Source organism: Emydura macquarii, unplaced genomic scaffold, assembly GCF_026122565.2.
Source record: "Emydura macquarii macquarii isolate MOO-44397 ecotype Brisbane River unplaced genomic scaffold, CSIRO-AGI_Emac_v2 contig_705, whole genome shotgun sequence".
Classification (NCBI taxonomy): Eukaryota; Metazoa; Chordata; order Testudines; family Chelidae; genus Emydura; species Emydura macquarii.
The window spans coordinates 8203858-8231583 of NW_027130842.1; the positions used below are offsets into that span (position 1 = coordinate 8203858).

The 27726-nt window shown below is 38.5% G+C and overlaps 1 protein-coding gene and 1 pseudogene across 4 annotated transcripts in view; one reads left to right on the top strand and one right to left on the bottom strand.

Annotated features, from left to right (window-relative positions):
- Positions 1-1169: 1169 nt before the first annotated feature.
- The window catches only part of SHPRH (SNF2 histone linker PHD RING helicase), a 105701-nt gene continuing 79144 nt past the window's right edge, over positions 1170-27726 (bottom strand). For 3 of the 4 annotated variants that reach the window (XM_067542365.1, XM_067542364.1, XM_067542366.1), the window contains 7 exons: positions 23996-24067; positions 21241-21429; positions 11928-12020; positions 11056-11142; positions 9336-9514; positions 5089-5169; positions 1170-2097 (listed from right to left, as the gene is read on the bottom strand). In XM_067542365.1, coding sequence (XP_067398466.1) covers positions 2001-2097; positions 5089-5169; positions 9336-9514; positions 11056-11142; positions 11928-12020; positions 21241-21429; positions 23996-24067 — 798 coding nt within the window. In that variant the 3' untranslated portion in view covers positions 1170-2000. Of the gene's footprint in view, positions 2098-5088; positions 5170-9335; positions 9515-11055; positions 11143-11927; positions 12021-21240; positions 21430-23995; positions 24068-27726 lie in introns of those variants that run through there. The other variant, XR_010918658.1, reaches the window with a different exon arrangement.
- LOC137149157 (U6 spliceosomal RNA) lies at positions 17455-17553 on the top strand (annotated as a pseudogene).

Genomic DNA, 27726 nt, shown 5'->3' on the forward strand with positions numbered 1-27726 from the left:
CTTCCTGATTGGAGATGCAGGCACCGGAAAAGACCCAACGGCCCGGGTCTGGTGCATCTCCGTACGCGACCCTGCCCGTACTGACAGTGCAGGGGAGTGTCCGCGCCCCACATGCTGCTTCTTCCTTTTCGGCACCGGCGATGTTGCTTGGTGCCGGGTCGAGGTCGGCGATGTTGCTTGGTGCCGGGTCTAGGCTGGTGCCGGCAGTGTACACTGCACCAGGGTCACGCTTGGTGCCAAGGTGGAGCGGGCCGGCTTGGATGCCGGGCAGAGCGCTGCCCCCATCAGCAGGGCTTTTAACCAGATCTCTCGGTCCTTCTGAGTTCTTGGTTTAAAAGCCCTGCAGATCTTGCACTTTTCTTTTCTTGTGCCTCCCCCAAGCACTTAAGGCAGCGGTCGTGGGGGTCGCTGAGCAGGAAGGCCTTCCTGCAGGGGGCACACCGCTTGAATCCTGGCAACCGGGTCATAGCCTGGCCGCTCTAAGTCCCCGCAGGGACTTGCCTTATCTCTAACTACTCTTTTTAACAATACCTAACAACTACTTAACTAACTAAAACTAACTTAGAATAACAAACAAGTTCAAAGAAGGGGAATAGTACTTGCTGAGAGCAAGGCTAGTTCCAGCAACCTTCACGGGTGGAAAGAAGGAACTGAGGGGGCATAGGGCCGGTAGTGCCTCATATACCGGTGGCATGTGCGTGGGGCTCCAGGGGTCAAAAAGGGGAAAAAAGTTCCGGGAACCGTGCATGGAGGCGTGCACTCACCTATAGTGGAATGGACATGAGCAAGCACTTTAAGAAGAAGCTCAATTACGTTGAAATTTTGTACATTTTCAGAAAAAACATAATGATCCTGGAAAATATAATGCAGACATAGGGAGCATTAACTTTATGGGAGTTGTTCTGAAAGGCATACGGAAAGGGTTGGAAAGGAGGATGTGCCAACTGCCCCATCAGACCCTGCTGGTGTACTCTAAAAGGTAACTAGTTTGCATTAATGTAGTCCAGAAGACAAGGTACCTTTTAGACCATGCCAGCTGGTTCTACACAGGGCAGTTAGAGCACGTTAGTAAGCTTTACAAATCACACCCCTCTGGTGCACTGTGCAGACAAGCCCTTAGTTTCTGAAAAGAGATGAATGGGGAAAGAGAAAAGCACACAGACACCAAATGAGTATAAAATGCTGGGTAGCTTAATTTTTTTTTTTTTTTACATTCCATAACAAAGGAATCCAATTTTTACAACAAAAGCAGTAAAGTAGTCATGGCTTCAAGAATTCTTAAAAAATGTGTACAACAGGTTCAGATTTTTACTGTTATTTCAAGACCAATATACATATAAAAGGCATAATTTATCAAGAGAACACTGCAGTAAATGAGCACGAAATAGATTCTAACTTGCAATGAAATTTCTATGGTGTTACATAATCTGCATGAATACCTAAAAAGGACATTATGAATACCCAAGTGGTTAGCAAAGAGTTTACTTTAAGTGTTACCAATAAAATGTGCAATCCTTGAGTGTTAAATGCTGAGAACACTAGAACCCTATTTATGAGGGTATTCATTCTCAACAATGCTTTGTACAGTAAAAAAACGAGACGCAAAATACTCTGTTTACTGTTTCTCTGACTCCACTTTCCCTTCCCCCAAAACAAAGCTTTACTCTGAGTGAAATCCGGGCCCCACTGAAGACAATGGCAGAACTCTCATTAACTTCATGGGAACCTCAGAGGCCAGCTCAAATGTTTTTTGGAAATAAAATCCATTGTTTTGTATAGTGTGCAAAGTGCAATCTCTCTCTAGTGCTATCAGAAAACATGTGCTGATAAGGACACAGCCACAGAATCAAATGAAAAAGACTTAAATCCTTTCTAATTCTAGCAATCTTAACAGAAGGAGGGTGTTTGACATCTACAGGAATTTATGACAGGTCAACTGATTTAATACAGATGCTATTACTAGGTCCCTTCTGATTTCACTGGGTCAAATCAAAGTTGTTTCACTCAAGTTCTTCAGTTTCTTCTGTAAAAAGGTCTGCCAGATCAGCCACTGTCAACACTGAGGCTTCTGACTGTTTCATGGAAGAGCTGGTGTGGCTGTAGGGAAAATTTGCACATGAGAGTTAGAGAAACTGTTTAAGAAACAGACCGGGTGCAATAAAAAAAAAGAATGTGCAACTGTAGATGTCTGATATTTACATTACAGTGAACATCACAAAGAAAGATGACAAGGAAGGGTTTGAATACAATGTAGTTGTAGTCATGTCGGTCCCAAGATATTCGAGAGACAAAGTGGATGATGGAATATCTTTTATTGGACCAACTTATATTGGTGAGAGCCACACAGCTTTTGAGTCACACAGAACTCTCTTTCAGGTCTGGGAAAGGTACTCCAAGTGTCACAGCTAAATGCAAGATGGAACAGATTGTTCAGCAAAAGTAATTAGCACACATTCAAAGGGACCATTCAAGGCAGACTGGCCCGAAACACCTCTGCAGTCATAGGACAAAAAGAGGGGGTTAGTGGATTACAGACAACAATGATGGCATAGCTGCCTGTCCCAAATATTTACAAGACAATGGACACCCTCAGATATTCATCCCAAACACATCACCAAACTCATCCATTTCATCCCCGTCCATAGCAATTTTACATTCAACGGCAAATGCTTTGTCCCCTGGACAGACAGCTTCAACTCCCTCAGAGTTCCACTACAACTTCAACACCCATCCATTAAACTCTCTCTGGAACACTCCCACACTAGCATCAACTTCCTGGACACCACGATCAGCTTCAACAATGGAACCCTACAGACAATTAAATACAAGAAACTCATGGATCACCACACCTACCTTCACAGATCCAGTAACCACCCAAACACACCAACAAATCTGTTATCTACAGCCAGGCACTCAGATACCACAGAATATGCTCCCAGGAGAAGGCTGGGGATATCTTAAAACACTCAAAATTGCCTTCACCAAACAAGGACACTCCACCAGAGTAGCAGATTGCATCATGGAACAGGCCATTCAAATACCACTGTAATGATCAACACCTTCCACAACACACTTTTCAGGATCCATGGATCCTACACGTGTTTATCACAACATGTTGTATACTTATCCAGTGCACTAAATGCCCCAACAGCAACTATGTGGGTGAAACCAGACAGTTACTATGCTATCACATGAACTCACACAGGAAAACGATAAAAGACAAACACCCCATCACCTATGGATGAACAGTTTTCACAAAGCAATTACTCTATAGCTGACCTATCAGTCCTCATCCTCAAAGGAAACCTGAACAACACTTTCAAAAGACAGATCTGGGAGTTTACATTCATAACTGCTAGACAGTAAACATCATGCACTGAAAGAAACATTGAATTTACGGCTTATTACAACAATCAGTAACCTGCTAACCCTTCTTTTGTCTGATGACTGCAGAGATGGTAACGGGCCACTCTACCCTAAATGGTCCCTTAGAATTTGTGCTGACTACTTATGCTGAACAATCTGTGCCACTTTGTGTTTAGCTGTGACACTGAAAGTACTTTTCCTAAACCAGAAGAAGAACTCTCTGCAGCTCAAAAGCTTGCGTCTCTCACCAGCAGAAGTTGGTCCAATAAAAAAAATATTATTTTGCCTATCTTGTCTCTCTAAGGAAGGGTATGGTTATTACCATGCTCAACCAAAGCAGCATGAACCACTCTGTTTATTACATGGAGACCATTTTACAAAAGGTTTTCTCAATAGGCAATTTTAAAGACAAAGCAATTAAAGTAGTCTGATCAGCTATTTTGTTGTTCATATTTTTCAGAATAGGAACATAAGAATTGCCATTCTGGATCAGATCCGAGTTCCATGTAGGCCAGTATTCTGTCTGGCAGTGACCAGTAACCACATGCTTCAAAAGAAAGAGTAAGAACACTGTAGATGTGGGATAATCTGCCCCCAGCATGCAATCCTGATCTGTAATAGTTAAGAGACTGACATAAACCTTGAAGCATGAGGTTTAATATCCCTTCCCAAATTTTTGCTATTAATTATGTTATTTAATCACTGGACAAATTACTTGAAGTTTTACATGCAAAAATATTAAAATGGTACAGATGTGATTGATGAGACAATACTTTCAAATATAAGGATGATGCCCAATCTCTCATTACCATACCCTTACCTCTCCAAACAAATACAAGGTGAGAATTTCAGTCATACAGTGTGATAATAGTCAAAAAAGTTGGGAAAAAATAAACCCTTTAACTGCACAGTTTCCTCCACTTAATTCACAGAAACAAGCTTTTGTGACTAGAAGCACTGCAGATCCAAAAGAGCTGCAGAGGAGCAAAATTACTGTGTTATGCGTCTTGCCCAAAAAACAAAACCATCAGCTGAGTTTTGATTCCAATCTTTTTATCACTTGTGATGGTTTGGGAAGATGTAAAAAACAGCTCAGATTTTCACATACCAGATTAAGCTTTAAAAGTTGGTGTTTGGACAAAGCTTGTGTTGACTAGAAAAATACCAATGTGGTATGGACATTACGTTTCTGGTTTACACAAAAACCTTATTTCTTTTTTCTTTCGGAACCCCCTCCACCCCTTCCCCACACATCTTAGGCCTAGTTCACCACTGCATTATTCTAGTTTTATGATTTCTATGCAGTTATACTAGTGTAAAACTGGAGTACTGCAGACGTGAATCTGGTCTCACATTTATGGTTATTCAACAGACATATACCGGAGTGGTTTATGTCCTTGGAGACTCTTCTGTTCTCTTAATTAAACGCCTGGCTAGTAAGGGAATTTATTTACATTGTGTTCTGTTTCAAATTACTCAATACCAAATCCAGGTTAAGTTGTCAATTTTTCAAAGCTTTGCTAAAAACATTTTGGGACTTTAGTCAAAACATTTTAGAGCAGAGCAAAAGTTTATGACTAAGTAAAACCTCACAAATATAATGAATAACAGCATAAAAACTTCTTAAACACAGTGAATACAGCATGTGTGTGTGTATGAAATACATTTTCATTTTTGGTACAACAACGCTTTTTAATCCCTCCCTCGTCCCCCAAAATGTACCTTCTCTCTACAGTTTTCAGCATCATCTGCATTCTCTCTTCTATTGTTGCTTTTATTAGGAACCTGTGAACAATGGTGGACCTGCATGTGTTAAAAAATAAAATTTAGCATTGGCATATTTTCTTAGAACACTGTCAAGAAGTTTAGGTGCAAATTTTGGCCTCCCTACAAATTATTTGAACCTTGTTGACAGTGGATTTTAAAGTTCCAATCCTGCAAGGTGCCAAGCAACCTCCACTGAGAGTAAAGGATGTTCAGCACTTCCCACCACACAAACAGCAACTTTGCAAGATCAGGCCCTCAATTAATATAAAATAATTAAAAAAAAAAAAAAAAAAACCCTAATAGACACTGGGTAAAATTCTGCTCTCAGTTTCACTAGTAAAAATAATTCAGACTCAAAGTGTATATTATGTGTGCAACACAGCCTAATGAAGCTCAACCCCAGAAGCTCAGAGCCATGATTCATTCTGTATCTCCCAGGGCCAGATTAACTCATCACTTGGCCTTAACCAAACATACACTTCTGGGCCCCTACCTTGTTTGAGAAGAAAGCAGTTTTCTTTACCCAGTGCCCTCCTCTCTCCTTGGTTCTTGGCAAATGAACCTCATCTGTGTGAGGAATATCTCTGCCCACACATGTGGATGCACATGAACTGAAAGAACTTCACTCAAGTGAGTGGTGGTGTGACTTGGCATAAAGTGTTGCAATACCTCTCACTCATGTGAAGTTATTTCAGTTCGCTTGCAAATCTGCATCAGTAAATATATATACAAATAAATTTGGGCCCTAGGCACATGTCTGTTTTACCTATGTATTAATCCAGCCTGGGTAACTCCTCAAGACACAGGGAGAGCATTCCTGCTGCTACAACTCTTAAAGGAATGTGGCCTGCTCCTCCTGGTATGCTGGGCCTGCTCCGTAGATTAGTGTGGTATGTGGATGGGAGAACAGTCCTGTCTTCTCCCATCACACTTTGGTGTGATGTGCACATGGGATGGGGACATGAAAGACATATCTCCTGAACTCCCCTGAGAAAAGGAATTGTGACAGGCTCCTTGCCTGCTATCTCCAACAGCCCACCTATATGAAGGCCAGTCACAATCTAGTCCTGAATAATGAACTCAGTCCATTGTTTGTATAGGACCTACAATATTTTATACCAGGGGTAGCCAATAGGCAGCCCACAGTCCAAATCCAGATTGCCAGAGGCTTTTAACCGGACCACAGGGGTAGGCCATGACTCAGGGCTTCAACCCCACAGGAGGCGCACCGGGGCTCCAGCCCCTGCCGTGCATGTTGGTGTGTCCAGCAAGGGATGAATCCCCAAGCGCGCTAGCATGCTCTGCAGAGATGAAAACCCCACCCAGCACTAACTGCCCACGGCCCTCCAGAGTTTCACTGTACAGGGAAGACTCTGGCAGTCTGGATTTGGCCCATGGTCCACCTAATGACTACCTCTGCAATAGGTCCTGAGTATATTACACCGCTTTGTATGTATTCGTTGAACAGGGGCACCTGTGATGTAAAAAATGTTTCTCTGAAGTCTGGACCTTGACCAAGAAATCTGGACCTTTGATAAAAAAATAATTGACTACCCTTATTTTATATTACACTGCTTCTGAGCCAGTCCAAGAAAGGGAGCTTAAGGTAATGACTAATTAAACCTCATTTTCAGAGCTATGCTGATATCATTAATGAAGAAGACATGAAGCTAAACAAAATGGTGGCTTATCTGCCATATAAAAAAGGGTAAAAAAATCTGTTTGACAAATGGAGAAGAACAAAGCTGGAGGGAAATCAAAAGAATTTTCAAGGTTCTGAGAGGGAAGAACATAGCAGACCATAAATCAAAAGTTAATATCTATGAGAATAGTTGGAGATCCTTCTGAACATACATTTCTTTCAGAACAAGAATTTATATTAAAAAACAGAATCACTAAGCACTGAACACTGCTCAATTAGAACCTGATTCAAAGTCCACTGAAGTCAATGGGAGTCTTTCAAGCCCTACAGTGAAATTTAGTGGATAAAGTCAATATAACTACTCATGTGGGTGAAAAGTAAACATCAGCACAGATCTATGCAAGATAGGGACTAAATCTGAATTAACTCCAGATTTATGCTGGTGAAACAGAACAGAATTTGGCCCTTGCTTCACATTTAACTTATAAATAGTCCTCTTCTTGACTCAAGACTCATTACAGTTTTATTAAAGTGTACAACAAAGCATATTGTTGCTGCTGCTTACTATTTTACTGTCATGCCTGGATACTTCAGTGCCAGCACCATGTGAAATTACAGTGTAGGCTGCTGCTATTATCCGTTTCCACAGCTGATTCAAAATATTTACCACCACACCCAATATCCATCTGCTTATACATTCTCTCACACACGACTCCTGCAACTCCCTCTACCCCAAACAAAAATAAACATACAGTATCTTTCAGCTACGTTTCTATTTAATGTGTGACTTTTTTGGTTTTACTAGTAATTTTTAAAATCTAAATAGGTGAGCATTTACAGTTAATCTGCAAATGATAAACTGTTAAAGGGTGTGAGTCAGTGGTTTCAACACTAACATGAAGATGCAACACCAAAGCAGCAATACTAAAATTTGTGCAGATTTCGTGAATCCACCTATGCTTGAGATATTTAGATAAAAATATAATGGAACAGTGCCAATTAAAAAAATGATGTATTACACCCTGGCCCTTTTGTCCCCCTGCCAGTCTGTAATTTTACAGTTATAGTTTCCTATTTTTAAAACTATTTCTCTTTCCCTGCAGTTGTGTGAGACCCCCACACAAACAATGGAAGCTGACTGACTATACAGTGGAAACTGCATTTGACAGCACTTTCTGTATTGTCAGTTTCACAAAGTAAACAGACACATACTTTTCCAGTTATAGTTAAACAAAAAAGTTTAGAGGAATCTTAACTGGTTTTGATTAGATATTACAGTGATGGGCACTACAGAAAAATGTGAGAGAGATACTTCTTGTAATAATAGGAAAAGTAGCAATTTTTATTTTCTTTTTTAAGTTGACAGTGTCCCTTTACAGAAGGACTAACTGTTGTACAGGTATCATAGGTTGCTTAACACAAGTGAAAGTGCTAAACACTTTCTCATACAGTTTTAATAGTTACAGAATATAAGCAATGATCATCAATGTAAAGCTTAACATCAGTAGGTTTCTTTTAACTTAGTAAAAAGCTAAATGACCAATAAAGTATTTGGGCTAGATTTTCTCTTTCCATAGGAATGAGACTGGATCTCCTGGAAACTTCAGTAGGTTTACAAGGTGTTTTGTTTTGTTTTGTAACTGCACAAAGTATTCCAGAAGTACAGTGTGAAAACCTCACAATGCTCATTTCAGGAGATGGGCCAACTCTTGCACTATGCTCCAAATAGACCTCCCACTTAGCCTGACTACCCAGCTTCTTCAGGAGCCAGACCTACCCCCAAATATATACTTTATCCCCCTCTCCAAAAGGGGAGGGAGTAAGCAGGTGCAAAAGGGGAGCTCTCACCAGCATTTTCAAAGCCAATTTCCACTCAGATATCCAACAGCAACCTTAGGAGTATTTTGCTAGGAATGACTGCTCCCCATTTCCATTGCTCTGCCTCTCATTCTTGGTTCACTTCCTTCACACCTGTAGAATCCTGGCCCTGTACTGTCTCAGAGAGTGCTTTCACAGCTCCCAGGGAAGATGGAGCTTATAAGTGAGTCAGTACTAATCTTCCCCAAATCTTTCATGTGCTTCACCCAGTTTTTACTGCACTTGGCTCACCTGCAGCTACCTCAATAAAGGGGAGAATTGGGATTTCTATGTTTTCCAGCTCAACCCACCCATCTCCCAGAACTACACGCAGAATAGCAATACCCCGGCAGAGTGGCTTGTTTATATTAGTGTAAAAACCAATTAAAATGATGAAGATCACTAATTAGAAAAAGGAGAAAAATCTAGTGATGGCTAGTGATTAAGATCACTAATTGGGATTTAGTGCTTAAATCACTTTTGAAAATGGAAAGTAAGTCACTGAAGCACTTAGGTTCTGTTTGAAGATTTAATCCATAACCATATTGTTCCTTAGTTTATCCATCTGTAAAGTGAGGATACATATTACACCTCCCCCCAGCTTAGAGATTCTCAGAAGGAGGTTGCCACATAAGTGCACAGTATTATTTTAGAGGAAGGCAACATAACAGCAATTTTAAGCATCATTTATTTTAATTCTTACTTTGTTTGTCCAATACGATGCACTCTGCCAATGGCCTGAAGTTCATGTGCAGGATTCAAAATGGGCTCCACTAACAGAACATGAGTTGCTTCAATTATGTTTAATCCATTAGAACCAGTATGAAGTGGTAGCAACAAAATATTGATCTTGGGATCATATTTAAATGCAGAGAGGTTCTCCTAGAAGATAAACACCATATTAGTATTTTAACGGGAGTTATTTCTGAATAAAAAGTGTAGGATAAGTATGACAATCAGGATCCAGACACCCAAGGGAACCAAAGGGAATCTGAACCCTGAAAAATAAGCAATTGAATCAACTGATTGTATACAATATCATTGTACTATAAAAGTATATCAGCTAAGGTCTTATGAAAGCTGGTGAATCTCTGGTCATTAATATTACTGAGTGATGTATGTACACTTAGTGTGTTATGCTGGGAATATGTTCCTAAAACACTGTCAGTTCAAGCCATGTGAATAGAGTGATAAACAGATTTGTTCCTGACAAAGGAATGTGGATATGCCAGTCTGCCAGAGTCAAGCTTTGTAAGCCAGAGACAATGAAAATACATTTTCATCTAATGAAAAGAAAGTAATCAAACCAATAGAAAGAGCTAATTCATATGAGGATGAAGAAGAATGCATGGTGTCTGCACATCAGCAGGGGAGAACTATGTTTGGGATGTACACTTCAAAAGGAACACATTTCAAAGGTTTACTGGACTATAAGAAGAAAGGTATAAATCCCTTAGCTATCCGTTACTTATGGGACAAAGGAATCAGCACCTGCTGATTCTGTGAATAGTGGATCCTCCTGCTCGAAGGACTTGGAGATGCTGGTAGCTTGATGTGAGAATACTTAGGCAAAGATTGTAACTTGCTAATTAGTTTTGGTCACTAGAAAAGCATGCTATTTTGTTTGTAACCATAACTGCGTTTCTTATTCTCTGGCTTACAACCACTAAAATCTATGTTCTTTATAAATTTATTAATAAATGTATTCTTAGTTTTACTATAAACCATCCTGTGTATTAAGATAAAAAGTGTGTCCTCAGCTGGGCTAGCAAGCCTTAGGGGTGTTTGTACGGTCTCTTTGGAGACAGTGGATTTAGTGATTTCTAGAGACACATCTCTGGTGAATTTGGGAACTGGGGTTCACTGAACGTTACCTACAAGGCAAGGTTTAGATTGGTAGAGTCTCAAGGAGTTTTCTGGTAAGACAGGGAGGTGACATACTATTTAAGCTCTGGCAAAGCTTTCTCCTGCAGTTCTGGGCTCCCTGAAGACAATGTCACAATCTGGGTTGTTGATTTTTGAGGGCTTTTTGTTTGTTTTTTGTTTTTTTTTTTTTTAAAGAGAATTTAGTAATTGACAGCCCTGAGACAGAAGTCCTATTTTATTCAGAGGACAAATGGACAGCAGCATTGCAAGCATCCCCCACAACACTCTGGCCAATCTTGTCTGATCCCCTTGATCCACACACTTTTTTTTTAAATGTATCATTTATGGTTTATTTTTGTATTTTTGATTTTTTTAAAAATTATGATTTAGAGTTCATAAGATCAGAGATCAAATGCTCTGCCTTGATCAGTTCTATTATTCTCATTCCATTTTCCGAAAGGAGATGCAAGGTGAAAGGTCAAATTAATTTCTGCTAGTTATACCCTGACCCACCCCTCCCGCAAAAAGTGACTTGTAGCAAAATCTGCTTTATGTACCTGAAATTTACTAATTCCATTAATCTGAGCAAACACCATGTTGTTATCATATAGAGCTTTTGAAATTATGTCCAAAACATCTTGCCACTAAAAAAAAACACAAAGTAAAAGCAAGTCAGTATTACATATAGCACTAACAAACACTAGTCTATGAAAATATGGGAAGGTCTATAATACCTTACCCTTACCAATAAATAACCCAAAGAGACTGCAGTTATAAAAGGAACTTTTTATGATATGCCTTACATGTGAACATTAAACAAATTTTGATTTTTTTGTGGTTTGTTTTTGTCCAAGAACAGCATCTTTTAAAAATTGTCTAAATATTAAAGATACAAAGTGGCAAATAGTCCAGCATTCAGAATGAGCAAACGGAACCCACTGGAGAGAAAACTAGTGTAAAGAAATAAAGATCAGTTTGAGCAGAAGAGTTTTGCAACAATGAAATGTAGTTTTAAAATTTATGAAAAATACTTTGACAGTGTCTTTTCAACCTAGTTAAAACACATGTAAAACTGATAGTGCTCCTGCATATGAATTTTCAGTGTTTCTCCTTTGAACACCTGTAAAATAGGGGTAATGATCCTGACCTCCCTTGTAAAGTGCTTTGAGATCTACTGAAGAAAAGTGCTTTAAAAGCTAGATATTATTAATTATTATTACTGTAACAATTCTTTTGATCTATTAACCATGACTACTATCAACAATGTCCCAATCACATGAAGAATTCTTCACAACTCTCAAATAATCAAGTGGATATTGAAAATTACTTTATATAGGTTAGTACCTAAATTGAATTTGGGAAACAATTATTGGCATTTAAATTTGTAGAACACAAAGTAACCTTTAAGATAAAAACTGTTGATAAATACCGTTGAGAAAACTAAAGATTTAGCCCCTGGATCTTTAAACTGGATTTTCTTCAGAGTCCGGACCACAGCTTCCACTTTGGTGGAGTGACTTCCCTTTGAAAAGGGAAAGAAAAACATCAGCAAACAGTAGTATAAAGCAAAATTGAAGGAAACAAAACCACACATGCACATTACACACTGATCTTTCTATCAGTATCTCTTAAATATAGTGCTGTTTCTGTCTTATACATATTAAAAGAGATCAGCAAATATCTGTTACCCTAGTATACATTTTTTTTTGGATAGGTCTTACAAAATTATACCAGGAACTCTGGAAGTACCTTCCGTAGTTTGCTTTTAGACCATACTCTTCTCAGGGCAGAGACTATCGGTGAAATTCAGAACTTGGAGCCTGTGAGTGGGGGCACTGGGGGAAAGGTTGGTTAAGATGGCTTTCAGCTGCCTTTGTGCTCTCCCCAAGTAACACTGCTCCAGGAGCTGCACCAATCCCCACTGTAATTTAGATAGCCCTCTGGGTGTCAGTGCTGCCCATCACCTCCACAACACTTTGCACTGAAACCCAGTCCCTGACACAACTCTCCCTCCCCCAGCACATGCCTTGGAGGGCTTGCAAGGGGGATTCTTGAAGTATGACTGTCATCCTTAAAGTTCCTACACTGGGCAAATTCTCCACTGGCCAAATTCAGGGCTTTTAAGAGTTCTATGCCACTTGATCCTTTTACCAAGGCTGGAGTCGGAGTGAGAATCGCACCCTATTTTTGTTTGTGTCTGGTAAAGCAATTACCATCCCTGAAATAAATAATTCTTTAAAGTGGTTATTTAACATAGGGTTCTATCATTTGTCTTATTTATACTGATTTATGTAACAAGGTGTGCCTTATTCATAGCTTCTTGGTGTGTTTACCAGACATTTAAAGAACAATCACAACATAAGACGAGTAGAAAACTTAACCAAATAGCAATTAAAAATTTGATATAAACAGTACTCACAAACACATCTCTCTTTTAACTCTAACAAATAGGTTTTACCAAATGCTGTAAATGTCAACAGATGCTATTTTGGATCAACTGAAGGGGATAGAATTCTGTAATCCAGGGCTATTATGGAAAGCACCTTGCCAGTAAGTTCCCCCTTCATTTAAAGAAGAGATCTCCAAATTGGGTGCTCTGATTATAATTGCAGCACTATGGCATAGGGAGAGATATCTGTCAGGTAGGCAGATCTCATGCACAACTGTCAAACCCAACTCATGAAACTCCATCTGAAAACCAACAACTAACCAATGCACTAGAGTACTAGTGTGATGTGCTCATGGTAAAATATACTGCTTAAAAAGTGAGCTGCTGCATTCTCACTAACTGTCAGTTTCTAAATGGATAGCCTATGTACAGCACAGACGGTAGTCTAATCCTGAGATAGCAAAAGCATAGATGATAGTAGCAAGATCACATAGATGGAAAAAACTATCCTGTCCATACCTGCTATGTGATTGTCTAACAACAGTACATAGTATGCATAAGAATTATTACAGAATTATGGCCAAAATTTTCACACTTAGGTACCTAAAGTTAGATACCTGTATCTATATTTAAGCATAAAATAAGTGGCTTGATTTTCACTGGTATCGAGTATCTACAAGTACCACTCACTCGTGTTCAGGAAGGTCATACATGCACGCACTAGAATGCATCAACAGAGATGCATTCCTCCTAAAGCAGAACTTGCTGCCTTCAAAGCAGATATTAGCCACCACAAAAATGACACTGCAATCTATGATGTGGCAAATCCTGCACAGCAAAATGTTAAGTTTTTTTAGGCACTTCTTGCAAACTGTTAGGTAGCCTTTCCGCTCAACAGATGCTATTAATTCTAAACATATATCTCTAGGCACCAGACGTGGCATTATGATTAAAGAGAAAAGATTTCTTACAAAAGGGATGAAACTTGCAAAATTATGCAGGTTGCTCACCTAATTATATATGTGGTTGGCACTTATGCCCTACTGAAACTGGCAAAGTACTTTGTAAGCAGACAGCACCCTAATTCAGGGATATAAGTGTGGGCAGTGAAGCAATCATGAACAGATATCATTTGTGAACTCTATCAATGGTCAGGGATCTGTCCACATCTGTCTTGGGTTAGCTTTAAAAATCAAATAGTTTGAGTGGCTACATAAGACAAGCACATGGCTAGTGAACTAGGATTGATATTGCATGTGCACAGATGTGAACTGATATAAGGGCTGAATTCTCTGGTTGCTAAGGCTACTTTGTTTGCATAAGTGGGCCAAGTGGCCTTAAAGTGGCTAGAGATGGCCATTAGAGAATTCCTCCTCTGCGTGGGAACTCTTCTACTGATGTGATTCTGTTGGAAATGGATCTTCCACCTCCTATGCCAGCTGCTTCCCCACAGTGTCAGAGGATTGAGGGGGCATGCTGGGCAATTCCAGGGGCAGAACTCAGTGAAGTTTTGCTATGTTTGATCTTCTACTAACCTAAGGTCTCTGAGGGAACTTCTTAAGAACTTTATACATGTGTATGCTTTATTAAGGCCAGATCCACCAAAGCACTTGAGCACGAGTATAGCAGTCCTACTGAAGTCGGGAAGAGGAACAATTATGGTGGTATTCCATCTCCCCTTTGTCTCCAATGTTCCAAATATAATTTTGCTCAATAGGCCATTCCAAAAGATTCTATTACCAGAGCTAAGAGGAAAGTATACAGGAGCGTTCTTGCTCAGGTCCCCTCTCACAAGAAGGTATGGAAGATGGAAAAGATTTTGGCACATGATGGTTGCACTATACTGACAGTCAGATCAAATTTCATGCATTTATGCTGCTTGAAGTATTGGTGGGGAAGGGTGGTTACCAGTCTAAGGCCTGGAGCAAACACTGGGCTGCTCAAGCATTCGTGTGTCACAAGTAGCTATGTGAATGCTCCAGAAAATCTGTATAAAAGCTAGAGCTACCAAGGGCTTCAGTATGCACTACCAGCTTCTTTGCCACTATTTTCTATAATGATTTCTGTGCTATGTCATGAGTACAGGAGTGGACAACTTTTGGTGCCAACACCTGTGCTATTGATATGCATCTAGAATCCTGTTTCCAGACATGTGAATAGACTGTTCAAAAACATATATCTAAAAAAAAGGGTTGGAGGCTGGGGAGTGTGGGGAGCGCTGATGTTATTCTTGGTGGCTCTTTGACAACGGCCAGCCAATGGTATCATCCTTGGTGAGGGGAACTGAGATTGGTTAATGCACAGAATTTCTTATAAGAGCTGGGATAGAGTTGCAGGGGGTGGGGTGGTTCCCCAGGTAGAACTAGGCTTCTTTCTGCTCTAGTCTCCACACTGTTGCAAACCCCAATCTTTCTCTCCTTTGTCTTCTGGATTATATGAGATGCATGCAGAATCTGTTTATTTTGCTCTGTGAGTATCAGCTTATTGGCTGTCCTAGGAGTTAGGGCAGGGTGCTGCGGGCATCTATGGACTTGGAAGTGACTGCCTCGGCACTTATGGTTGGTTTCATGTACAATTAGTTTTTCTTTCAATCAAAGGACTGCAACTTTGGGCAGTTTGTCTTGGATACATGGGTAAAATTCTCTTGGAAAACTGGGGTGGGGGTAAATAAAATAAATAGGGGAACACAACAAGTATTCCCCTACAGAGGTTGGGAGTTGGAATGATGTCCTTTTTCTGAGAACTCGGCATCAGTGCATCTTCCTAGAAGGGGTTGGATCTGCATGGAGAGCCAGGTAATTATGCAAGGTGTTGCCTCAATAGTTAGCAGTTGCCTCATCAGCACAATACTTTGGACTTAATCAGGCTTTGGTATGATGCACACTTGGCTGGCCAAACAAATGTTATGCTCTGGACTAGAGAATTGAAAAAGGGAGGTGGCCTATGACAGTTTTTTCCTCTTTTCACTGCTTCCAGGACAGGCTGCTTTTTAGGAGATACTTTCAGGTAAAGGTTTAATAAAGCTACAGCCCCAACGCCAAAAGATTATAGTTTTGTCACCATCCATTCACAAGAAGAAAAAGATTATAATCACCATGCCATTCACAATTACTATTTGTACAAGAACTATTTAAAAATACCATTTCTCATAAATACAGACCAATTTAGCTTAGTCAACAGCACCACAGTTAGTTGTACTGCTGAAATATCTAACACAAAGAACAGTGAGTAAGCTGACCATTTTCCCTTTTTGTATAATATGAACTGCTTCATACCGTTTAACTTTACAGAAATCAAACATTTACACTACAAACAGCCTTGACAAATGAATTAAAATCAAATCTTCCAAGTCCAATCTTTGCAACAGGAAAAATGCCCACAGAAAATATATTTTTTCAATTGAAAGTTCAAAGTGTGCATATACCCAGCCTGGGTAACCATGTGATTTTATTACTGCAAATATCAGTCCTTCTTCATTCTGTCCTCATAGCTCTCCTTGTTTACATAATTTGTCACAATGTACAAAATTAGAGTCCTGTGACCACTCAGGCAGTGAGTAACTCACTGGTGGAAGTGCCTGCAGTTTCAAGGCCTTATATAGTCTTCAGTACAAGGACCATATTTTCCAGATTCTTGACTGATCAGCAGCATTAAAAAAGAAAATAAAAGCTGTCACTAAACAGTACCACTGGGGTTTTGTAAAAAAAAAAAAAAAAAACCAAAAACCTACCACCACCACCACCACCAAATAAATACCTTGAAGTTTGGTCATTTTTACACCTTATAAAAACATTTTCGCTGCCTCATTACTTTACTCATCTCTGTGGTTCCACTCTTTCCACAGCTCGTATTTACTCTGTTTTTGTCAGTTTTTGCAATGTCACTCTCCTGCTGATTTGAGTGTATGGCACATCTGTGACACCTAACAGAAGTGAAAGGAGCAGCAAGAGAGTTGAAACTATGGATACAATACAAAATATCCCAGGTTCCTTTGCTGCCCCCATTTTTTAAATCATTCTGCTCTAAACAATCAAGTTAAAGATACACCATCAACTTGAAAAAATAAAAATAAAAACTGCAACCCCCCTACACTACCACCACCACCCACATTCACAAATACCTAGAAGAAACCTTGGTTCTCAACTGAAGTAAAAATAAATACCAAATGAGGTTGATTCTTAGTACCAAAAATAAATCAGGATTTTTCCCTATTGTGTTTACAGGAGGCGTACCATAAATACTATGTATTTTTGGCTTCCAGTCTGGCCTTACATTTGTTATCCTATTGCCCAGCAACACAACTTGGGTTTGTTTACATTAGAGTTTAACTGGAATTAAATGACAGCCATTTAACTTGAGTTAGCTTACATATTTGTACATGCTAGTCTGACAAGAGTAACCCACTAACATCTGTATCCTGTTGTGGAATGTCCAGACTATCATGTATAAAGATGTTAATTGATGATCAATTAACCCATGTTAAAAATGTCTAGTGTGAATATATTCCTTGATCAGATGGCAGACTAACAATAGCTAGAACTTTCCACAAAGAGTGAAAAACTTGCTAGGATCCCCCCATGTACTAAAACTGGAATGATACAAAGAAGATATTCGCATGGCCCAATGCAAGGATGACATGCAAATACATGAAGTGTTTCATATTTTAGCTGAACCAAAGATTATAGAGTTGATGCAGTAATGCTTTAGTGCAGTAATGGTACATCCGACTGAATGATCTTAATGGTCCCTTCTGGCCTTAAAATATATGAATTATGAAGGAGACGCCCCTGGATATTCCCTTGCACTGTTCAAGATGGAATGATATTTACACTCCCCTTCCAAAACTCCTGGGTAAACAATGTAAATATAGAAAAAAATATTGTTAAAAAATCTACAAACAGAAGCCCAAACAACTAACTCCCAAAGTACAGCCTACCTACTCCCCCTGGTGCCAAGTCATGCCAATTACTTCCAGCACTATATTCACTATTTGAATTAGGCTTAGGATATGCTACACTGGAGGTGTAATTATCCAGCTCAGGTAGACATTTGCATGCTAGCTTTGATCATGGTAGTGTGCTAAAAATAGCAGCATAGCCACAGCAGTGCACGTGTTGTGATGGGACAGCTGCCTGAATCTGTACCCAGGGTCTCTGACAGACTACTTGGGGCAGCCAGCCCATCCTGCTGCCTGTGCCACTATGGCTACCGTGATATTTTTAGTGTGTTAACTCCATCAAAACTATTGCACGTGTCTATCTGAGCTGGAAATTACCTCACTAGCTCCAGGGTAGACATACCCTTAATCTCCTCAGTCAAAACAGTACCAAGCTACCTGCCTCTCTACAACTGTACTTTAAGTCCAGATTCCTCTCCATTTTCTTTTCAATCACCATGAGTAATCAATTTTGTTTTGTTTTTAAACTAGAATTTTATACAGTCACCATTGTAAAACAAAAATTAATATACTTCTGGCCTAGGTATCCCAAACATTACATAAAATCCAAGAAAATAAACCTCCCAAACAAACTCTGTCATCAGGAACAAATGAAAATAGCAAAGAAGGAACACACCTTAATAGGAAGGTTTCTCTGAAAGCCTTCAATACAGCTGCACAAGGACTCAGATGGACAATCTCAAGGAAGAAGTGCTATAGAAAGGAACCATGGTCTTGGGACAAAGAACCAGCCAGCAGTTTTAACTGCCTTAACAGGTCAGACAGCTCAGTAATTACTCAAATGGTAAACTCTTCAGGGCAGTGATCGTCTTTTTGTTGTGTGTTTGTGCTTAACACAACAGGATGCTGTTAGGACTCCTAGGTAATACTGCAATACAAATAATTAATAGGATTTTGGCTCCTAAGTGCCTACATCCCTTTAGAAAGTGAGTCTTAGGTATTGCAACTCTGGGCACAGTAATGCCTAAACAGATTTAAAAATCAGCCCGAGAGTTATGTACACTTAGGCCTGCTCTACACTGCTGCTGTTGACTTACTTACGTTGCCATATTGCGGGCGCCTTCCGGTCAACACAGCCTTACTCCTTTCGGGTGGATAGATTGATCATGAGGACCAGGGAGCACTTCTGGGATCGACTGAGCCACAGCCCACTCAATCGATCACGCTGCATCAATCCCTGCAGCCCTGGCAATGTAGACATGCCCTCTGTAAAACCTTGAATCAAACCCACTGACTAATCAGCAACCGAAGTAGGAGGAGGAGGAAAGGAGCTACAAACTCCTTTGTAAGGAGGTCTTTTTCTCCAGTAACAGCAGCTGCCACAATAGGACAACAGCAGCCAGGAGCTAAGAAGCAGAGAGTCACAGCCTCACATCTAAATTGCATCAAAACAATGTAATATCAGGCTGTTAAGAAGATGCTCCTGTCCTACAGTACCTACATCACCCGATAAAGAAACAGATCTTAAGATTTGTAAAGAAAATTTTGTTTGATAGCATTCTGTCTGGCAAGGAATCACTGATCAACAGTTGTGATTGTGAAATCTATACTTCTTTATTGTTGTGCCTTTATGGTCATTTACTTCTCTATTGTTTATCTGAATGGTTTCTGTCTGATTTTTTGATTGTTTCTGTTTCTTGCAAAACTTATTTTGCAATATTTAGATCAACTAAGGTGGTAGGGTGTGATTGGTTAAAGAGTTGTTTTGTAATGGACTAGGATTGGTGAAAAATACTGTTTTGTAGTACTTTAGTTTAAAATGATTGGTTAAGGTATTGCTAAGCAGAACTCAAGTTTAACCATATAAACTGGGGTCCAAAAGGAAGTTCTTTGGAATCTAACTCCAGGACACAGCCCAAGTCAGAGCTGCCAGACCTCAACACCTTGCCAACCATATTGTGCAAAAGCTGGAGCCTCAGATGACCTGGTTCCGAATGGCCACCAGGAAAAGTTCATCTGCCCTACTGGAGTGATGAGTATTGTATACTTAGCATGTGTATTCTGTTTTGGTACCTGTTAGTAAATAGAAGTTAAGGATATTACTGTGTAAGGCTCTTTCACTAGTAAAAGGCCCCACAAACCCGCAGAAAATTACTCCCTGAATCCTAGGAAGTGGGTAAGGGTGAGGATGTCTAAATTAATCGGGTTATGCCTTGAGCCCATGGAAGGGTAAAGGTGGGGTGCCCTAGAGTGTGCGGGTAACACCTTCATCCTTCCATCATTGAGAAAGAAAGCAGCCACATCCTGGAACCCTTCAAAACCATGTCAGGAAGGAATTGAAAGGAGCGTTTTAGAATAATCCACCCTAGAATTAAACATACATACAGCTGAACCACAATGTAAGACTGACCCTGCAAATGCTTACAAGAGGCATAATGGATTATTACTGGGAGCAGTTTCCTCAACTGTATTGACTGCCTTCAAGTGTTCTACAGTTGTTGTATATGTTAATCTTCATTCAGCAATGTTTAAAAAAAAAAAAAAAGAGAGAAAGGAAAAAAAAACTTCTTATCCTTTAAAACCACTATAGTCGGAACAGCAGCTAATCTTTCATGACTATCCATGAAGTCCGTAAACCTAAATCTGTACCACTCAAAGGTGTGGAAACGAGGCAGACAGACAGGGCAAGTAGCTAATCTTAATTTAGGAACAAAATTCAGGTCTTTGATAAATCCAGATGTTTGGTTGCAAAATGGTTAAAATAAAGATGCAACAAGTTTTTCCTAAGAAAGTGCTACTCATCTGAGTAAAGGCTGCTAAAATTACTAGACCTACAGGGGGTAGCTACAAAACGCCCATCATTCAACCCTCCTCCAAGCAAGTTATCTACAGTCCTTTACATGACATGGATCTATTTTTACAGGAGATGAGACATTAAGAAAACCCTCACTAAAATACAATAAAGGCTGTTTCCGATATAGGAGGTGTTTAGGTTCTGGCCATCAGATTTTATTCTTACATATAAGACAATATTTATCCAGTTTTAAAAAATTAGTTTTGTAACTCATCTCGAACAGACTTCAGTCAGACATTTAAAAACATCCTTCCAAAACATCTGATCTTTGATGCCATCATATGTGACATGTTTGTACTTTAAGCTGAAAAAGGTAACGAAAATGTATTTTGTGTTTAGGAAAAATTAAAATGTTTACTTGGCAGTTAGCTTCTGGTTGTCTAAACTTTTGGGAAGGGAATAAAAATGAGGACCCTATTATCAAAAAGTTACATATAAATCACTTCCAACTAAGATGGAAAAAACCCATATGCTTATGAACCCCACTTGTGAACATATATTGTGGGTTTGCATGCCTAAATCAAGCATGCACAAGCTCTGGTGCATACTAAGTGTGCACCTCTGAAAACGTGGGCCAAGATATCCTACATATGGTGGATTACCTTCACAGGAATATCGTCATCCTGGTTTGCAGTCTCTGCAGTGAAGACATAGGATATTTCCTTATGAGAAGTTGTCTGTCTGCAGATGGCACATTTAATTGAACGTCTGCGGGTGCCAACACTGTACTGCTCTATAATAATAGCTATGCACTCATTACAGAAGCAATGTCCACATGTCAGCACTGCCCACTAGACAAGGAAATATAAGAGGAACAATAATACAATGTAAAACCACTTCCTTCTCTTTATGTATACATACGAAAAAATTCAGATATATAATTTTGGTTAAAATTATATTTATAAAACATTTTCTTAACTATGTTAAAAATAACACTTTGCATTATTAAACTGAAGTAATTCTAGAAAAATATTTCTCACTATTTATTAGAGTTGGATGAAAAAATTTGATTTTTGAAGTTTTTCCAATAGAAAGGGATAATTTTTTTGTGAAAATTTTCAACCAACTCTACTATTAATGCTATTTACTATTTGCATATCTCTCAGTTTAAAATGTAAAATTAGGTCAATCAGTTTCACTTTTTTTTTTTTTTTTTTTTTTTAAAGTCAGTGTCTAGTCAATTTTTTTATTATGGGGTTTAATGCACTAGAACTAGGTTGCAAATATCACAGAAGAATATTTGTTAAATAACTTTTTGTAATAGATTTTCTAAAGAAAATTCTATAGAACTATTTCTATTGGCCTTCATTTTTGTAAAAGCTTTGTTTTTATAAATCCTGTTAACAGCAAAAGTCACAATCCTTGTTCCAAACATCATGAAACAATGTTTTAATTTTTTTTATATTATTACTAAGTTCTATGAAAGGGCACCACTTTATTGATAAAGAAAGAAGATTGTGATCAGGGATTCTCAATCTTTTTTTATATAGTGTGGCCTGTAGGATAATGGAGAGATTGAATTGTGGACACTTTCCCTCCCCATTCATGATCGTGCTGATTACCTCCCCTAACAACTGGTATAATATGACCTCCCCATGGCAACTACAGGAATTCCTTACAGAAGAGTAATATTTTGAAATTAATGGGGTTTGGTTTTTTTTAGCAGCTGGAAACAAGAAGTCAGCACTATGTGACCAGCCAGCTGCATGTGGACTACTAGTGGTCCAAAGACAACACTCAGAAAAATGCAGCTCTAAAATATATAGAAGAAACATTTCTGAATGATTGGATAACAGAGGCTTGACAAGGGGGGCATGAAGCTTTCAGTTTTAGGACACTGGTTAAAATCCAGTAGTAGTAGTAGATTGATAGTATGACAAGACTCTTATGCAAAGGCTCTTTCATGGTTTAAGTGAAATGAGTTGTGGTCTCAATCCAGTTTGTCGCTGACCAGATGTCCACACCAGAAAGCAACATGATCACTGCTTGTCTTCCTGGGTGGCTGTCTCAGCAAAGTGGACGGAACTACCCTCTCTCACAGAGGTGGTCCCTCCAAATCAGAGCTGAAGCACATTGGCAGGCCAGTGTAGGGAAAGCTACCATTACCTATACTGTAACTGCACGTAAAGACATAGGACATAAATCCCACACACTAGCTGCTGTAATCAAACATTTTTCAGTAAATTCATTCCAAAATTCTGGCTTTTCTAGTTCTGAAAAAGAATCTAGATTATTGATATTTAATCTATCTATTGTTTGTTTCTGAAAAGCTAGCATCCATTTCTTTAAAGTTTTCTATTCTCAGAAGAAAAAAATAAAGCATATTCTCAATAACAATTGATACAGAAGATTATGTGACTAAGTACACACTTTATTAAGGAAGCCAAACTACTTCTTGATTAGCATGAGAGCGACCAAGAAGCATCTCTGCCATGAAGCAGTGTTTTTTAATTATTTATTTTATTTGATAAGAGAGAATGAAAGAAACAGAGAATTATGTACAATATAATTAGCAACGGACAAGCTCTCCATAGATCTCTGCTAATGCATCTCAATAGTGAGCTTACATATGTCACTTATGCCAACATCTATTGCGATTGGGTGGAAACCACAAAACTCATTTCATTTGTAATGTTGTTCACATTATATTATAAATTAGCAATCCAACACTTTGTGTGAAGGAGCAAAATGATCTGATTGGTCCTTCCATCTTCAATTTTCAATCATTCTGCGAACACCAAACTCTAGAGCTGAAATTCCAGTGAATTATCCAGTGTAATAATCTTGACCTGAACTAAGTGTAAGTTATTACAGTTCAGATATGGACAACATTTAGTAATTCTGGATTTGGATAGATGTTTATGATTTTTTTTAAAAACGTTCATCCAACTATATAATTTGTCCTGGTGTCTTTATTAAATATATAATGCTTGATATATTAGAAATGTGGAGAGACACGATATTTAGCCAAGTAAAATTGAGATGAAAGGCAAGCAAACAAAAAAAATCATGTCACTAAATTGTATTGGAATAAAAATTCTCCCCTCTTATTCATCTCTAATACACAATTTTGACTTCCAAAACATGTTGATTTATTAAAAAAAGCCTCTCCCATATAACCTTTTTTTTGCGGGTGCAGGGGGGCTTAATCCACCTCTCACTTGGTACAGGAACCAAAAAGGTATATAATAAATATTAGCCCATCTTATCAATAAGAAGATATGTTGGAAAAGTATTAGTTTCCCAGTTTTAAACATACTGTTCAGTTAAATTCAGATTGCTGAAATCTAGTCTAAAAATGCTGAGATCTAGGCTAAGAATTATGTAAAAGTGAGGATCAATGCCTGGATGTTTTACCTGTTTTCCCAGCTGGCGGGCACAGATTGGACAGGGTTCCGGATTAACTCCTCCAGTGGTTTTATCCTGAGACTACAAAGATTAAAAACCAAAACAAAAGAAAAGTTCATTGAAAAACAAAATTGAGTTATTCTGCATTTCAAATAATTAATTTGGCAACTGATCACAGTTCATTCTGAACTGATTTTTAAAATTATTTTTTAAAAGTTGCCAAAATGTCTTTAATAATTCTAGGAGAAATAAAGCAAGTTCTTTTCCCCATGAATTACAGGAAGATAATTTGGTTTAGGGTCATTAAATGATAACTGTTGTTTATGTCACTGCACTTCAGGTTGCATCAGCATTTCTAGTAGAGTAGTTCAGAAAATTTTAGTCAGTGTTCCACTGAAAGAGAGAAAAATGTTGTAGGCATTTTGCCCCATCACCTCCATTTTTTAAAATAGCTTTAATTTCTATTATAAAAGCACTGTCAGATCAGCCAAAGAGATCCTCAATAGGCTAAACATTCAAACACCTTTAAGAGAATGTTTTCTTATTAATACAATATTTAATGAAATGCTCCCTTGACACCCTAGGAAGGGAGACAGCAGAAAGCTCTTTGGTTTTTGAAAGTTTAAAATATATATCTTTCTGATATTATAACATGTTTTTATTCTGTTTGGATGATACCAAGAATTGTTTACCTTTTGTTCATGCTAGTTTGCTTTGTCCAAACTCCTCAGAATATCCGCTAACAGAAATAGGCAGAAAAGAGCTGATAAAAAGCTAAGTCTGTATAAAAGCTAACGTGGCAACTTTCTGCTTAAAGACATCGTACAATTATCCCTAAACGTATTGAGTACAATTCTGTATCATCTTTATTGGAACGCCTCCTCCCTTAAGTGACTGACTTATCTTGAAAAAACAATGAGAGTCCTGTAGCATTTTTAAAGACTAACAAATTTAATTTCTGCAGGCATAAGCTTGTCATTTGATCAAGTGGGTTACAGCCCACGAAAGCTTATGCCTGCAGAAATTAAATTTGTTAGTCTTTAAAAGTGCTACAGGACTCTCGTTGTTTTTGCTGTATACAGACTAACACGGATACCCCTCTGACTTATCTTGGTTGCTTAAAATAGGTTTCACTATATAGATTATAAATATTTGGGTGTTCCTTGGGTATTACAGTCTAAGATATACAGTTGAATGAACAAATTAGATAGCTCTGTAAAATTATCATGCAAATTTACCAGCCCAGATATGAAATCTACTCATCTGTTCATTATCATTATGATTGATGACAGTGAAAAAACCTAAAGATGTTTTACTCACCCATCTAAATTGGAAAATTTTACACCTACTGATACATATAATTACAGAATGTCTGATTTTAACTGCTACGCATCTGCAGCTCCCAATGATTTCAGTCAACTGCTGGTGCTCAGCACCATTGAAAATCAGGCTATGTACCTTCAAAGCAGACTAAGTTACATATGCAAAATAATCACACTTTTAAAAAGAGAAACTTTTACTCTGAGTCGCTGTACATGGTCTGGTTCTTCCCCTAATATATTTACATCTCCCTCTCTATTTACACCTTAATTTGCACTATTTAGAAGGCCCAGAATTGTTCTCTCAGCTCATCCACTCCAACATTCAAACAATGGATTCTGTAGCCAACACACACACACACACACACACACACACACACACACACTTTTTAAACTCTTCATGAATATTGAATGAGAGTCGGCTGGTATCCTCTGAAAAAGTTAAAATTTAACCATAAAGTTTGTGTAGCACGTGTACAAAATCCCTTCTCTATTTTTTCAATATATATTTTGAAAGTTAATTTATAATCAAATCTATTCCTGAATAATTTGATATGTAGAAAAAAGCTTTTAAGTAGCTTTTCATGCAAATGTACTGACTAATTTTGGCCACACAGTCAGAATAATAATGTAGAAAATGTAACTGAAAGTTTAAATACATTACCATAACCCATAGATCACCTGTTTATGCACTTAGGAGTGAAAATTTCTTTTTTATTAAGTGCCACTTACCTCAAATTCTGAACTGTCCACAATGTGGCTGCACACTCATTCAGATACTAAACTGCCACTTTTTTCTTTCTATATCACACACAGCAAGTCTCAGACATGAAGCAATTTTTTAACAAAAATCAGTTTGGAAAAAAATTTAAGTGTTTGTATGCAACAGACTGAGCCAAGCTGCATAATCTGGACTGTGATTAAGTTCCAGATTTCAACCTCCTCCAAAAGTCCGAGTGTGTTTGGAAACAGCGTTCCAGTTTGGGGCCGTCTGTAGCTATCAGGTTGTAAAAGCATAAAAAGAAAATACAAGCAAATGGTAAGGATGCTTGTACATGCCTGGTGATGATAGATGACTGTTTTCAAAAATTAAACCTTGTGGACTACTCCAATATTTGAGAAAGAGTGTCACACTGTTGGACAGAGCAAAGACAGGGGCGCTCAGGGCTTCTGAATGTTCCACAATACCTTGTGGTATGTGTGGGTCCAATCAAGTGAAAGAGAAGGAAGAGAAGATCTGGAAGGAGAGAGATTCACCACAGGGATAGCTAGCAAATATGGGCAGAGGTAGCTAGGAAATCAGTAGCAGTAGACTGACTAATGTACCTTCTGTAATTGGTAGAACAGATTCCATCGACAAGACAAGGACCTATCACTTAAAATCAGTCTCTACCTGATGATTGGAGGATAGTGAATGTGATGCTGATTTTTAAAAAAGGCTCCAGAGGCGATGTGATACAATGACAGGCCTGTAAGGCTAACTTCAGTACTGTGCAAATTGGTTGAAACTGGAGTAAACAATAGAATTATCAGACATACAGATAAACACAATACATTGAGGAAGAGTCAACACAGCTTTTGTAAAGGGAAATCATGCCTAACCAATCTATTCAAATTCTTTGAGGGGGTCAATAAGCATGTGGACAAGGATGAACTAGTGGACGTAGGGTACCTGGACTTTCAGAAAGCGTTTGACAAGGTTCTGCACCAAAGCCCCTTAAGCAAAGTATGCAATCATGAGATAAGAGGAAAGGTCCTCTCATAGGATCAGTAACTTGTTAAGAGACAGGAAACAAAGGGTAGGAATAAATGGTCAGTTTTCACATTGGAAAGAGGTGAATAGCGGAGTCACCCAAGAATCTGTACTGGGACCAGAGTTGCTCAACATACTCATAAATAATCTGAAAAAGAGGGTGAACAGAGAGGTGGCAAAATTTGCAGACCATACAAATTACTCAAGTCCAAAGCTGACTATAAAGAGTTAAAAAGGGATCTTACGAAACTGGGTGAGTGGACAACAAGATGATAGATGAAATTCAGTGTGGATAAATGCAAAATAATACACATTGGAAAAAATAATCCCAACTATACATACAAAATGATGGGGTCTAAATTAGCTATTATCACTCAAGAAAGATCTTGGAGTCATTGTGGATAGTTCTCTGAAAATATCTGTTCAATGTGCAGTGGCAGTTAAAAATCTAACAATGTTAGGAACCATTCAGAAAGGGATAGATAAAAAAACAAAATATCGTAATGATACTATATAAATCCATCATACGCCTATACCTTCAATACCGTGATCACCCCATCTCACCCCATCTGATCACCCCATCTCAGAAAAGATATATTAGAATTGGAAAAAGTACAGAGAACAACAACAAAAATGATGAGGGGTACGGAATAGCTTCCAAATGAGTA